The sequence below is a fragment of the Zonotrichia leucophrys genome, chromosome 10 (genome assembly GCF_028769735.1).
Source record: "Zonotrichia leucophrys gambelii isolate GWCS_2022_RI chromosome 10, RI_Zleu_2.0, whole genome shotgun sequence".
Classification (NCBI taxonomy): Eukaryota; Metazoa; Chordata; class Aves; order Passeriformes; family Passerellidae; genus Zonotrichia; species Zonotrichia leucophrys.
This window is the reverse complement of record NC_088180.1, coordinates 7,389,732-7,405,748: the sequence shown is the minus strand read 5'-3', so window position 1 is coordinate 7,405,748 and position 16,017 is coordinate 7,389,732. Positions and strand designations below refer to the sequence as shown.

At 41.6% G+C, this 16,017-nt stretch overlaps 1 protein-coding gene across 3 annotated transcripts in view; it reads right to left on the bottom strand.

Annotated features, from left to right (window-relative positions):
* NEDD4 (NEDD4 E3 ubiquitin protein ligase) overlaps positions 1–15,204 on the bottom strand; it is a 51,053-nt gene extending 35,849 nt beyond the window's left edge. The window contains exons 1-5 of one of the 3 annotated variants that reach the window (XM_064721994.1): positions 15,143–15,204; positions 5,052–5,125; positions 3,499–3,577; positions 2,372–2,410; positions 1,873–1,926 (exon numbers count right to left, since the gene is read on the bottom strand). In XM_064721994.1, coding sequence (XP_064578064.1) covers positions 1,873–1,926; positions 2,372–2,410; positions 3,499–3,577; positions 5,052–5,125; positions 15,143–15,187 — 291 coding nt within the window. In that variant the 5' untranslated portion in view covers positions 15,188–15,204. Of the gene's footprint in view, positions 1–1,872; positions 1,927–2,371; positions 2,411–3,498; positions 3,578–5,051; positions 5,126–14,502; positions 14,694–15,142 lie in introns of those variants that run through there. The other 2 variants (XM_064721995.1, XM_064721997.1) reach the window with 2 other exon arrangements.
* Between the last annotated feature and the right edge of the window lie 813 nt (positions 15,205–16,017).

The window sequence follows — 16,017 nt, the reverse complement described above, 5'->3', positions numbered from 1 at the left end:
AGAGAAAATTTTGTCAAGAGGAAATTAACCATTGGTAGGCACAAATATAAGAATATTTTAGTTTTACCAGATTGCTCACATTTAGACTTTAAACACTCATCCAATAGGGAGATGAAAGAACACTGAAAATAACAGAATAAAATACTAAAATAGCAGAAGATGAAACACCTTTTGATCATAGCTACTTAGCAAGGCACCTATTTGTGACATGTGAGGATGAATTAAAAGTGGGGGAGCTTGTCAACACTAAATAACAATCATAGCTAAGGCAACAATTTGTCTTACTTAAAAGAACCCAAGACATTTGGGATAAAAGCAGTTTCTGAGAGCCAGCTGAAGAGGAACAGGGAGATGGACTGTTCCATTCACCAAATGAGATGGAAACAATCAAAATATAGGGATTTAATTACAGAACTATAGAGTGACTGATGAGGTCATGACACTTTGATCTCTAAATATAATCATGCATGGGAAACAAAGCACCGTTTCCCAGTTGATACCAACAAAACGTTTAACTGGTTCCTCTGCATAAGCAAACAGATCAAACAACTCATATATTTAGATACAGAAAGAATGTGAAGGAGTTCTATTGGAAAACACAAAGAAAACACTGGCCTTCTCCCCACAAAAAATCAAGAATCCTACTTTCTGATCATGCCTCGTGGCCTCCAGGTGGTGGCAGCAATGCTCTAACGAGACAGGCAATGGACAGAGAACTTGGCCGTGCTGAGGAATATGCTCCAGCCCATAATACTACGTGCAGATGAAAATCTGAGCATCCTAAAAAACCACATTTAACCTCCCATGTAGGGACAAGTGCTTGTGATTCCCTTTAACACTGCTTTTAAATAAATCAAAGAGACATCATATTTTGAATACTTGGGACAGGTAATATCATCAGTTAAATAGTAAATGGCCTGGGGACTGTGTAACGCCTGTAACCAAGAATCAAGCCTCCTCCTTCTTAAATCTCATTATTCTAGGCAGTTTGTACTTATATTTACACACATTTTCACTCTTCCCAACCTCAGAAGAGCAGCACCTTCATACGGTTTACTGAACACGTGCATTTTAGGAAAGAATGTTTTTCATGGCCAACACACTACTCAAGCACAAAGCACAAAGAGATCCTTTCTTTGGAATGAAACCGTGTTTGGCCTTCAAGAGCTCTCAACCCCTTCCATTAGTTCCAAACTCCTGCAGAAGGGAAAGGTACCTTAGTGACAAGGAACATCGGTGACACAGATGCAAGTGTCATGACTGTACTGCTACAAGCTTACTCACAATGGAACACACAAACAAACACAGGTAATCAGACATCTGGACACAAAATGAGAGCTTGGGTCAGAGGAGGAATTTTGATTTCACCGAGATAAAAGCACAAGCTAGCTCTGTCTCACCAGTGAGCTGCCATTCACAGTGACACCTATCTACGAGATCACAATCCATTGTTCACTTCCTGAGCCTTCCAAAGAAAATCCATGTATGCTTTCTTTGATGCTACTCCTCACACACTGAAGAAGCTTCTCACACCACATCTCAATACTGCTTTGTTTGTAAGGAAAAATAAACATCCAATGCAGAGCTTTCAATATCACCAAAGAATTTGGTCCTGTCATGTGAGCAGCACTAAGAAAGAATGATGCTTTCATGAGTTAAAGCACATTAGAAGTTTACAGTAACAATGTAACTGCTTCAGAGCTTCAGGAGTGTGGCAACTGTCACATAAATAATCAGGTCTGCCTTGAGTTTTAGGTGTCATTATAGAAATTAAAGTTGTTTGGAGTGGGTTTTTTATCCACATTGAATCGTGGTGGACTTGCTTTCTTTCAAGTCTTTAATACACTGCAAAATTAACACAAATAGACCTACCAAACGGTTTTCATCAAATACTTCAAAAAGCAGTCTGTGTTTCTGAGGATTAACCTATGGAAAAGAAGTATAGTGATAATTAACATATGTACTGAATTCCAGCACTTGTCTTCAGCAAAATCTCTGTGTTTTGGAAAGAAATACCAAAGGTCTTTACTAGACAGCAAATTTATACCCTGTTGCCATTCTACTATGCAATGCATTTCTACTAGAACCAATAAGCCATAACTGGTACTATCCCAAACTGTTTCTAAATTCATGCACATGCTTTCAAACATTCACAGAATAAAGAAGGCAACGCCAAGACTGAAAATCTGACATTTGTCCCAGAGTTAACAAAAGTATTTCTAAGGAAAGCAGTTTGTGAGCCCTTTAGAACATTAATTGTGGAGTTCTTTCTGAATTAGGGAAGAGTTCTGAAGTGGGGAGAGTAGTGAGTAGTTTTTCCCAATGTGGAATATATCCAACATGTAATAAAGCTATAAACAAAATCACTTACTCTAAATAAGAGTTCTTCATTCCATTTTGGGTTTAAAGACTATGTGCAGAGAAACAAAAAAAAAAAAATAAGAGAGCATTAGTTATACTGATAATTCTGTACAAGTGTACATAATTTTTGATGTATTACACATTTTATTCCATGTAACAATCCACTTAATACAAAAGTATCTTTAAGCTTGATATTGCTGGTAAAAATCAAAGGAATCTTGTACTGTTTAATGCAGTGCAGAATGTAGACAATTTGTGCAGGTATTGTGAACTATTTTCCATGCCATGGATGCAGAGAAAGTGCACGAGACACTGAAAATAGTTAATTTAGAGTATGTCCCTTCAGTAACAATCCCTGCCTGCCTCTCAGTTCAACACCCACATTACTTACATGCAAGCTCTTAGCAAATGCCAAATCTCTAAGCAACATCAACTACACAGACCAGGAACAGATGGGCCAAACACAGCACAACTCACTCAGCTCAGCTCATCTTTGAACTGGGATTATTTTAAAAAATACTACAGATAGTTTAATGTAACAATTATCAAAATGGAATGAAAAATATGCATGAGTGATCTCATAAGTCAGAGCCACTATCCAAGTACAACAATTTGGAAGGGTGCTTTCCCTCTCATATATACAGTTCTTCATTTTTAGTTACACTGAGTTAGCAGTACTTTTTGCTGCATGAATTCTAGAAAAACAATGATTCAGGTGAATGGTGCAATTTGATGTTTAAACAGAACAAAGTGGGTTTGTGTTTTTAACGTAAAAAGATAAAAAGTTGTAAAACAAGAAAGATTCTTATATCATTAAAGGTCTCAGAAAAATCAGAACAATCCAGTACTTCCATTAATAATGTAGTTTTCAATCAGTACTCACCTTATATTCCTCAGTTTTTCCTCTACCTTTCAATAAATTTTTTGAAGAGAAAATACCACAATAATGGCACAAACAGAGAAACTGAGCAGACCATGGAACGCTCCTTTCCCCACGTCCATTCACTCTAATACACGAATTCTCACATTTCCTCTAGCTTTAACTTTTCCTCTGGAGTCTGTTTTAAAAAAAACCTCAACACAATACCAGAAAGCCCAACCAAAGCCCACCACACCCACACAGATAAGATGACTAACCTTTCTAATAGTTTTTGTCTGAATACTGGTAAGGGCTCCATTCACTGGATCATACAATGTCACTTTCACATATGGGTCACTGGGAGGGAAAAAAACCAAACAAGTAGTATGCTGCTCTTTGGTCACCATTATCAGCAGTCAGGTTTTGAAAGGCTTAAATTAACAGCAGTTATGTAATCAGGGGGTCACAATTACTTTACAAATACCACAGAGATTTGTAATTACAATAATTTCCTGCACAGTTTCAGAGATAAAACTAATATAAACACTAGTAGTGATAATGATCATATTAGCTATGCCATTCTGTGTATCAGTACAATTTCACTCTCTGTCCTCTTTCATAGTTATTTCAAGATAACAGATTGAATAAAACCTCTCATTTCAACAAGACAAGCATGAAAAAAATCAGTTGTGACTGAAAAAATCTCAAAGTAACTTTAGAACATCTGGAATTTGAGGTACTTTCTCGAACATGCAACAATTTTACTAAATGTTCTGTCATTTTGAGAGAGTTTGAGTTTAACCTGAATTCTTCTGTTAATGATGATATATCCCAATTATGCTGCTTAAAATGTCTTACTGCCTTTTCCTTTCCTGTGGTACTAAAACACAACATATTATATGAGTTTCTACTTTTCATGAACAATCAAAGCACTCAATTGCACAGAATAGTAACAAATGGTGACCAAGACTGTCTGCCATATAGTAAAAGAGCATATGGTTTTCACATATTTAAGTAATGATGAGAAAAGCTGATCTATTATTGTTTGAAGTTAAAAAAAAATTGTACATGAACAAAAACTTAAGGGAGACTGTCTAGCTTTAGGAAAAACACAAATTTCACAAGAGAATTTTTTCTATTGCTAAACTGATGTCACACAGCAATTTTGTGCTAAAATAACAACATTCCTGCACATATGCCAAGGCAGCTGACAGCAGAACTTGTACTAAACCCTTCAATACTTTTCTAGACCCTTTGTACAAAGGCCAGAAGCTAAAGTGGCTTTAGCACAAAATGCATTCTGCCACTTGTCAACTCTACAAGATCCTAAAAGCATTTCAATTACCAACTCACAAGTCTGATCATTCCCTTGCTAAATTTTAAGCCACTGCACATAATTTGAGCTGAAACAGCCTCACAGCCACCAGTGTTTAGTACTGTGCTCATTCCAAGTCTTTCAAGCACAGATGAGAACTCTGACCACAATCAAACTCTAGTTATTTTAACTGTAGTTATTTGAGCTGCAGCCTACCTGAAGGGAAACACAGACCTGCATCTATCCTCCATGGCAGAGCTATTCTATTATGCAGAGAATAAAACATTCCTCTACTTTGTTTTGCCAACACTTAAGATCTGTCCAAGTCACTCTTGGACATGAAAGCAGATCTCTTCATGTTTATATAGGCTCTAATAGTTTTATAAAGTTGCCAGTAGAAGGAGTTCAGATTCTTTTTTTTCCACTTGGCACAGAAGAATTTACTGAGAGCTAAAGAGCTGTAGAAGGACAATAAAGAAGCAGCTGTCCCTTAATCCATTAATAACATATTCTTACCTGGCTCCTAAGAGATCCTTCTTGGCCAGGCCGATTCCAGCTATGACCTTCACCCGGACAATTCGTGTGTTCTCCTTCAAAACAAAGGAACATGTTCAAGACGCATTCAGATTTCTTTTTCAGGTCTATTTTCAATTAATAAAGCTAAAAGAAATTATAGGCAGAATTTTGAATTCCCACTGAAAACTACAGACTAAATGATGCAGTTACTTTGTCTGACAGAAACAGCTCTATCAGTAACACTCAAGACAAATCTGCATGGACCACAGAAGTTTTCACCTGATGGTATCTTGGCATGCATCAGAGGGAGGGAAATAGACTCTGACAATATTTATTTCCTGGGAAGAACAAAAAGGATATCAAATTTATCAAAATAGGTTAATAAAACAGTAATAAACTCTGGAAAGAAATGTAGGAACAAAAAATCTTGCATCTATTTTTAGTAAACAGCACAGAGAGGTCATAATTAAAATATCAGGATTACTGATATGACCTGCCAGCAGGGTATGAGTTTTATAAGAAATAAAAAAATATTTTAATTACACATTATACAAATTAGCTTCACAGGAGTGACATAAGTAATTGCACTTCTCCTGTTAATTAATACAGCTGCACAGTCCTATATGGCTCATCTGATAAGAAACTGAATTCAAGAGGGGAAAAAAAAATTCCCAACAGCTGTGACAGTATCAGAGGAGGAATACAAATGATCATTGTTTCTCTGGAAAGCAAAAAGCTTTCCAGATGAAGGGCTGTTTGTAGGAGATGGTGGGCCAGAGAGACACTCGTGAGGAAAGCTGATCCAATCTAGGTTAAGGAGATAGAAGAGCAATGGGGGAAGCAGGAGATGCTCTCCCTGGGGCCTTCCTGAATTCCACACACTACTGAAAGTGCTTTCTAAAGGCCACTCCCAGCAAGCTCTAGGAATGCTCCATCATTAGTCTACCATGTAACTCCCTAACCAACCCCAGCTGGAATGGCTCTTAAAGCCAATGGAGAGAACTGCATCCTAATACTGAGGCAGGAACTACTGGCTAAAAATGTAAAACTGAGAACAGACCCCTAAATAAAAATAAAATAATAAAAAAGTAAATTATTTTCTCCCACCCTCTACAGTCAGAGGTGATTGCCTGGGAACTGAGATGAACATCTACAAGGTCCACTGACAAAACAATCAATTGTCCAAGTCAATTCCAGCCAAGTCACAAGTCTATCTTCAGCCTTCACCTCAAAGGACATTGTCTCCTACCAGAAACTCCAGGAGCTCAGAAAAGGAAGACCAACAGACAACCCCTCCCAGCACTGACCACTTGAAAGTGGCCTAAGCTTTCAAAATTCTTAGTCATGACCAGGCTTCTAAGGTACATAACATTATCACGTGTTTTATGATAACAACACAACCAACCAGATTTAAGAAAACATAAGTAAAAAACTATGTTGGCATCAAATTAGGAGGAGCTATTTGTTAACATTTTTATATATAACAAATATCCTAACATATCCACCCATCTTACATTCTAAAACAACGTCCAATTTATCTTCTACCAATTACTTGGCCTCAGTGACATTCAGCATCAGTGGGTTTCTGTGATGATTCCAGAGTCCCATGTGTGCATTTCCCCTCTCCCTGAGCACCCTGACCCCCCTTCCAACAGGAGGATGGTCCTCAGTCACTGCCCATGGGACCCAAATGACAGAAATCACTTTGGCAATCAACCCCATCTTTTCCTTCTCAGAAAAAGACCAAGAGCTAAGGCTGATGTGGGACACACAGCCCTAAAAGACAAATAGGTTTTCTTGTCTCTGCATTCAGTTGCTTAGACCACGAGGTTTGCTCCATTATTCAAGCATGAGAAAAGCAAAGACAATTAGATGCTTTTGGGCAAAGGCATCCCAGAGTCAGCCTTAATAGTGCATCAATGCAGTCCACACAGGGGGGATCCCAGAATAGGATCCACACTCCTGAGATTTTAAAGTTGGCTTAATCACATGGTTTGTTTACTTGTATCATAATAGAGATATGAAAGCTATTTTACAAAAAGACAAATTGCTTTGCACATAGCCTTAGGAAACTAGAAGCCACAAACCCAATGCTGGCATGCTGAAGGCTGATTGAAACATGCCTTGCTGAAAGAAAGGTTATTATTTATTTGGGGTCAGTGCCAAACTAGGACAGCTACAGCATTTTAGTTAGCTGAGCAGAACAACCAACCAAACCACCATGAAGGAATGAAAAGGTAGAAATACCTTTCTACATTAACAGAAACAGTTAAAAAAAATTCCTGAATTGTTCACAACAACCTTCCCAACAGATCTCCATTTTCACTTTCACTTTTTCAACTAACCACTCTCACTGCCAAAAGCCACCACACCCCTTTTTGGCTTTTTTAAACTGATAGGTGACACTGAAGAGTCCACTTCCTTTCCCAAGCTATGGTGACTAGAAACTCTAGGAAGAAACCCAGGCTAACAGGCAAGGGCAATACACAATCACAGCATACGAGGTTCCCCAGTCTCTGGTCAGGCCAGTGTGCCATGAGCATCAGGGGAAATTCAGCCAGCTTGATGCAAACGCAGGCAGAAGGGCCTGACAGTGGAAGGAGCCACTGTGCTGTGACCCCACACATCCTGGGGAGGCAAAGCTGCTGACAGGATACAGCCCTGTGACCCTACAACCTCTCCTCCTCACTCACTGATGGCAGAATTACTGAGCAACTGCTGCCACAGCTCAGAAAAGCTGCCACAAACACACTGATCCCACAAAGCACTGAACAGCCAAAGAGCTCCAGCACCTTTTGAAGATCCTTTCATGCAGACAAAAATTAGGCCATGCAAGCTCTGCACGGAGACAAAGCATCTGATACTTGATTCTGGCACCCACCAGGAACAGATTCAAAATCAAAATTTCATGGTTTGAAAAGCAATTTTGAACCTCATCCTCTTCATTCACCTTTGCTCTGGAGATCCTTATTTGCTCCTTCATAGCTATATACAAGAAACTGTGGATCAGTAACTCCTGTAGATTCACAGGCAGTTGCAACATGAGTGGGTTTGTAGACCAAAAAATAAACAGGCTGCAGCCTGTACCTTTACCCTTTTATATTGACTACAGACACTCTCAAGTTTGCCTTGCTACTCTTTTACACCACTGCCATGCTTCAAGGGCTTCTGGTGGCAGAGGAGGGGCAGGCACCTAGCCAGTAAACAGGAACACACCAGCAATGCCTAGCAGCACTGCTGTTTATCTAAGACTGCTCTCTCAGCCCTATTTATCTCCTCAAGAGTCTCTTCCTGGATATAAATGTCTACCCAAGCTTCTGACATTAACCTGAATGGGTCAATCTGAATTTATTGTGTCTACAAAGCTAAAGAAACTGAGCATCCTCTGCTGCTTTGCACACACAGGGAGTTGTCCAGGTTTAGAGGCCTTGTACCCAGCTGCTCTGTAACACAGACATGCACACAGCAGCCCTCAAAGGCAGCAGCTCTGGGCACTGCCTTGCACAGGGATTGTTTGTACAGATGGAACAAGGACCTTCAGCTTCTGACAACTTCTGACTGCCAGCCATTCCACAGGCTGGAGGTAAAAAAACAAACAAAAAAAGAATACAATAATGTCAAAACTGAACTGTTAAGCTGTTCCCTCTGAGAATGTAAGTAATCCAATATGAATCAGACAAAAACAGCAAATAGAAGAAATATTGTTTAAACTACTGAATCTGCCAAGGAGTGGTTGCACACGGTCTGTATGAGTTAGGCTGCTCCCAACAAATTCAGGCTTAAATTGTTTTTAGGGGTTATATAGTATTTTAAAGCTATGGGGAGGGGGAATAAGGTTGAGACACATTACAGAGACTAAACTATTCAAAACGTCTTGGTCTGATTAAGTGAGACAAAACATCCTTTTCCGAGCTGAGTCAGCAAGATATTATCTTACTATCAACTTCCAGGTTTTATCATTACTTTATTGTTAATCATATTAGTATATTCTGAAGTACATGTTCATGATGCTAGACAAAATAGCTGGGACTACTAAACCATACCATTTTCACCATCTCTAATAATGACTCTATTTACTAACAGATACTGTGTAACAAGGGATTAAATAAAAGGTTTCTGAGCCACTATGCTGACAATCAGTAACTTAAAGGTTTAAAGGCAATGCCTTCCAGCTTGTGATTCTCTGAACAGATAATAAAACAGAAATCCTTTTTATGTATGCCTTAAAATAGTTGTACAATGTGTTCTCAGAGTAGCAAAGCAAGTGTCAAACTAATCAAGTGGCACTTGTAGAAGAAGACAGTTTAATTCCACAAAAGTCACTATGAAACTATCTATGTTCAATGAATGTACATCAAGATGAGGCATTCTTGAACTGTTCATTTTGGACACAAAACAGCACTTGGAAAGAAATTTCAACTTTATAAGGAGTTCAAAACTTGTTCACAACCTTGGAATGGTCTTGCCTGGCTTACATTGTTTGCAGTCAATAATTACAAAGGACAGCTATTAAGAAACTGTTCATCCTCACCCCATCCTTTCCAAATTCACATGGTAGGAAAATAACACCAAAGACAACTGGGAGAATGAGTCCTGCTTTAGTGATAGAAGTCCAAGAGAGAGCAGAAGCGAGAAGACAAATATAAGCAAGAAGAAAGAGTGAGAAAAAAGCACAGATCGAGAAATGGTGGCATGTTGATAACTATAGCCAAAGCCAGGATGGTTCATTTAATGTAAAACATAAAATGGTAGTATGTCCTGGACTACTAGAGAGCTTTTTTTTGAGGAAGCCAATATAAAAATGACTGAGTGGTCTAACAGGGAACACTTGGTAGTAAACAATTCCTCTAGGCAATAACATCCTGTTATTCTTTTGTTCCTGTTAGATAGGTCAAGAATCAACTACCACTGAAGCCAAGATAAGAGCACCAAAGCTTATTGCAACAATAAAACAGCACAGCAGCATCAGCTTGAAAGATTCTGCCAATATCAGGAACTATATATTAAAGCTTTCTTAAGATTCATATCATGTCTGCATATAGTACTCATTTGAAAGAAAGCATTTCCACAGAATGGGGAGCCTTAGGAGAAAAGAACTTCCTGCAATAATCAGACCTCTCCAGTGAGCCACACGTTAGGTGACATCCAAATGATAGCAAGTCCTTTTAGCATCATCACTTCCCCTCACCAGGAGATGGAAAATGGAAAGGAGACTTTCCCATCTGACCATTGCTTCACAAGCCAGAGAACACTGTCCCCTCTACAGTGACCAACAGAGCTGAACCATTTTTTTAAAAGAAATTATTTCAAAACAAAGTTTTAGATTCACAAAGATTCCTATTACAAAACTACATTAATTGATCTTTTAAACATAATGAAAGTCATTAACTTCCTCTGCCAGTTACAGATCAGTCTTAGTAATTCACTAGAAGAATTTAATTGTACCATGTGAGCATTTTGTGGTCATAAATACAAAAGTCTCATCCATTAAGAAATGCTGGCTGTTACTACAGATTGTATTTAACTACAATCTGCATTTGACTACAAATTAAAGAGATTCAAGACAACAGAAGTCCACTAATGGAGTTCCCAATTTGTCAACAGAATTTTAAAAAATCCAAAATCTCCCAACCCATTCCCAAACACTTTTTCACTATGTGCAACCCAGTATCCATACCAGTGTTTATTAGTTCCGTGTAAAGGAAATGCTTTAAAAAAAACAACACAAAACAAGCAGAGGGACATAAAATAGCTTCTGGGAACCACCAGATCTACACAAATTACACTGCTGTTCAAAAAAATGCAAGCAAACTCCAAACAAAATGAGGAAACCTCTCAAGACTACAGGCCAGCAAGCTTCACTATTACAAGAGTCTCAACTAACCCAGATACTTGGGATTCTAGGCTATGCCTTGCAGTGGTAGTTCCTCACAGCCTAGAAAAAACTGAGAGCCTTTCTACAGCCCAGAGACACCAATGTCTGTTTTTCCTGTCTGAGGGCCTGTATAAGAACAGTCAGACATTGCATACACCTTGTACAGAGGCACTGGGGAGACCACAGGCTTTGAACAGGAATGGAAGCACTGGGCTGCTGAAGCACAAAGAGCCAAACAACATTACTGGTTTGGTCAGAGGCAATCCAAAAAAAGATTAGTCCATGCCAGTGTCTGAAGCCATGTCTGAAATGTTTTAACTCATCAGCATCACCTTCAAAAGACAGCAATATGGGAAGAGTTGTGGGGTACGGTGTGCAGAAGCTGAGAAGACAAACCCTGTATCCTGGACATTCAGCTCACCAACTACAAGCCAAATAACCATAAACAACCTACTCCAGCAGGAGATCCTAAGGGAACATAATATATCTAAAGCTTTCCAGAATGAAATACCCTATGGCTATGAGAAATCTTAGGCAAGCTGCAGTAAACAAGAATGCTTGTTCTACACAGGACAGGTCTCAACTGACTGAGCAAGCTGAAATGGCAAATGCATGCAAGTAGGAAGTGCATTTTTGCCTGTGAGAAGTTCTCATTTCTAGTTTCATCCCTGAAAGCAACTGCACATAATAGATACAAAAGATCTAAAAACCTATCTAACTTAGAATGTTATCTGGGCAACATAAAAAGAGCTAAAAAAATAAGAAGTCTTTGATTCAGGCTGGGAGTATAGGAACTCTGACATACAGACATCTGTACATTAAACTATGAAAGACATGTATATAGACAATCAGTGTTTTATTGAATGCCATTCCAAAGCCCTACCGTGCAAGCAGGTATTATAATAGAAAACAGAAGTAGATACTGGACAACTCTCTAAAAATTACATTTCTAAAAAGAAATTATTCCTTGTGTAACCAAAGAAATAACAGTGCATTGGCTAAGATACCAACAATTCTTCCTTCCATCTTTGAAAGAGCATTCCACAATTACTGTTAGAAAATACTTTATTTGGTACTGCAGTCAATTGTCACAAAAATGCAGTATATGGAAGTGAATACCTCGTTAGAAAATGCTTGATTAAAGTGATTAACCTACAGAAATCCAAGTCTTAACAACTTGAAAGTTTTGAACTTTCAAAGAAACCTGAACCATTGGAGTCATCCTACTCTTGACCCTCATAGCAACTGCCTTTGTAGGACATGTCCTGCCACGAGGTGAAATATCATTCTGAGGGGCTACTGTAACCACAAACCTATTCTCAGCCATCCCCTACATCGGACAAACACGAGTCGAATGAGCCTGAGGTGGGTTCTCTGTCGATAACCCCACACTAACTCGAAAAGCCCCTCTTCCAAAAGCCTGCTGTGACAAAGCAGCAGCAGTGTCAGCCCGCTCCTGTGGGTGCGAACCATCACCGGCCCTGCATCCAGAGGAAGATGTACCCGAGCAGGCAGGGCAGGGCTGGGCAGTCAGGGCTGGGCAGTCAGGGCAGGGCAGGGCTGGGCAGGGCAGGGCAGGGCTGGGCAGGGCAGGGCAGGGCAGGGCTGGGCAGTCAGGGCAGGGCTGGCCCAGCCCAACCCGGGCACGCCTCAGGCCCCAGCCGGGAACGCTCCCCCAGGGCTCCAGCGGCAGAGAGCGCTGCCAGAGGAGCCCGACCTGCTGGGAAGGAGGAAGTACATTTTATCGCATTCCTTTCCCCTCTAAAAAAAGTTACTAGGGTGATAAAAAGCAACATGTTGTTCTTATTTCCATCCCATTGGAGATCTACTTTTCTACTGCTAAGACCTTGCTCTGAATACAGAACTATTGTTTTTTCCACGTTGACCTTACTAGTGCTCATTATTGCAATATTCAACTAAGCCATAAGTCCTGGGGCTGACAGGAGACTTTTACAGAGGAAAAACTGAACCAGAGAAATTAGGGAAAACTGCACCTGCTAGATTCAGGCACTGCAACTCAGACACCTACATACAGCACTGACACAAACCCACTGTATACACAATAACACCTTCTTTATCCCAGCTTCTTTTTGTGTCAGCAACACCATATTAGCAATCCTTTATTGAGTCCAAGTGATTAATACACCTTTAACAAAGAAATCTGTCATAAAGGCCCAACCTGAGTTTGACAGAATCCACAATAATACTGCATTCAACTCCTTCAACAATTACACCAACTTCTCTTCACTTGCCTTCCTAAATGACAATTTATTTATAATTATTATATTTACCATAGGATCATATCCAAAAGCTGCAAACAGAGGTTTTGCAGATAACATTGCTTTCTTTTCTCAGACAATTCTGATTTACACCCAAAGCAAATCCATCTTGCAGAACAGGCCCCAGAGCAGCCCTGGGAAAGCAGCAGCGCGCAGACAAACTATGACAAGACTGCAAAACAACGTGGGGGGACAACAGAAAAGTCCTTGATGATACTTTCAATATGACTTGGGTTTCTGGCTGTGTTTTTCTTGTGCTTCTGTGTACACAATCTTAAACTCTGTGAGGACAAAAGAATTTTCCATTCTTGTATCCTAGGCAAGAGCAGTTAGCAGAGCAGTTTTCTCGTAACCCTAAGATCATTTGTTTTGTTATTTGCGCATGCAGAATCTCACACAAAAACTATGGAGACAACTGAGCAAGTACTTTACACACAAATCAGTATGTACTCACTGAGTATTAAAGTCTCTGAGCATAAACAAACTGCACTTTTCATATATGTCACTTGAAAAAGTTTGGCTAAGCTTTTGAATTACAGAAGAAGTCAGATCTAATGGATTTTGTACATGCTTTTTCCTCCCTTCCCCCAGTTCCAAAGGAACACATTTATGCTCAAAAAGATTGAGGGAAGATCAGAATTGTTAAATTTTAAGCAGTTTTCAAAAAATTTTCACCATAGCAATGAAAGCTACAAAGCAGCTAAACTGAACAAAGCTTAACAATGCAAAAGTAGAGAGCCTAAGGCATGGAATCTTTTGGTAGAGCTACATAGCCTCAGAAAGTTACTAGCAAACGAAAACAGGATCTTGCAATAGGAAGTGTTATGCAACCCTTGCAGTATGGAGTGCTAATTTGGTATTAGAAAACCTAGGTAATTCAAATATAAAGAAAAAAAAGTAATTCAAGAGCTTTTTAAGTTACTTCTCCAGAAATAAAGCACAACCTGAGAAAGAGAGCTATGCTAACAAGAAAAGGAAAAGTATTTTAGAGCTTTAACAAACCGAATTCCTATTATGGATGCAACAAGTACGCATTAACACAGAGCTCATCACTGCCTGAACACAAAAAAGAGCTGATCAAAGACAATCTTGGTAAAATATCCTGTTGGCTCAAAGACAACATTACTGACATTTCACACAGGTCACCAAACAGCTTTCAGAGGTACTGCTTTTAGTCTTCCTGCATCTGCAATTTAAAAAAAAAACCCTGACTCTCCTTCTTCTTGATAAAGTGAACCATTCCATAATAATCCGGCCCACGCACAAGCCTCGGTTACAACGCAACAGCCACCCCCACCTGTCTGCCACTTACACCCAGCGCAGGTACAGCCCCAGCCACCTTCCAAAGATCCACGTGCTCAGGAACTACGACCTGAGGACAGAGGCCGCTGCACGAGTCGCTTTCAGTCACCCACGCGTTTATTGCAAAAAACACCGACACGCAGACAGGTTTGCACACTCCCGCTGATGGCAATGCTGGGATGAGCCCCTTGGCTCAGGCACCGCTCTAATGCACGCACGGCTCCGTCACACCGCTGTGACAAAGCCCGGAACAAAGGCGCGATTCTCCGGTACCGGGAAGGGAGCGGGGGGAGAAGAAATCCCGCTTCACTCCGTCACGAGGAAGTTGCGAGCGCACGCGGATCCCTCCATCCATAGAGGAGGCTCCACAGCCTCCAATGGGAGAAGCCAGGAATGCCGGTGCTAGACGGCGCGGCAGCCGCCACCTTACGGCGGGCCGGGGCTCAGGGCAGCCGGCAGCGGGGCGCCGATCCCGCCGGAACCCCCCTCATCACCTCACCCCGCTCCCCCGCCCCGCGCCACGCCGCGGCAGGTCCGCAGGGAATACCCGCCCCGCAGGGGGTTCAGTCCCGCGGAGAAGCCGCCGCCCGGCTCCGCGGAGAGGGCAACGGGGGGCGGCCAAGGGCCTCGCTCACCTCCTCGCCCGGCAGCCCGAGCACCTCCGCAGGAGACGCCGCCATGGCCGCACGGCGCGCGCCCCCCGCCGCCGTGTTTACCTACGCCCCGCCCCGGGCCCCGCCCTGTGCCCGCCCCGGGCCCCGCCCCTCACCTCTCCCCATCGTCTGATTGGCTCGTGGAGCCTCGGCCCCGCCCACCCGGTTGCCGGCGGCGCCTTCCGATTGGGTCTCGCACCGCGCCCCGCCTGGAGACACGCGCCGCGCGGGCAGCCTGAGGGGGCGCGCGGCCGCCGCCCTCAGCCCGAGCGCCCCTCAGGGAGCCGCGGCGCGCTCCGCCCTGCCCGCTTCGGCAGCCCTACCCAGGGCCGCGGCGGGATAACGCCGCCTTTCTAAAAATTTTCCTGGTGCTTTACGCTGTTGAGGTCTTTCCTTACAGAATCACCGAATCGATTATGTTGAGAAAGACCCCTTAGATCATCGGGTACAACCTACGACCGAACACCATCGTGCCAACTAGACCACGGCACCAAATGACCAGTCTTTCCTTAAACACCTCCAGGGACGGTGACACTACCAACCTCCCTGAGCAGTATCTAATCACCCTTTTTATGATTCTTCAGAATGTCTAACATAAAATCTTCCAAATGTCTAACTTAAACCTCTCCTGCTGCAGTTTGAGATTATTTTTGCACCTCTGAGGGCCAGGCCCAAACTATGGAGCTCTTGCCTAACCCCTCGTATTCAGGGAACCTGAAACAGCAAAAATTTAGGGAAATTTAGGGAAAACTGAGAGGAAAAAAGGACTTTCCCCGCCAGGATGAGGCAGTGCTGCCTTCCAGGGTGCTCTGAGGAGGAAGGAAGTCCCAGCTGTGTGAGGAGATGACCTGACATAA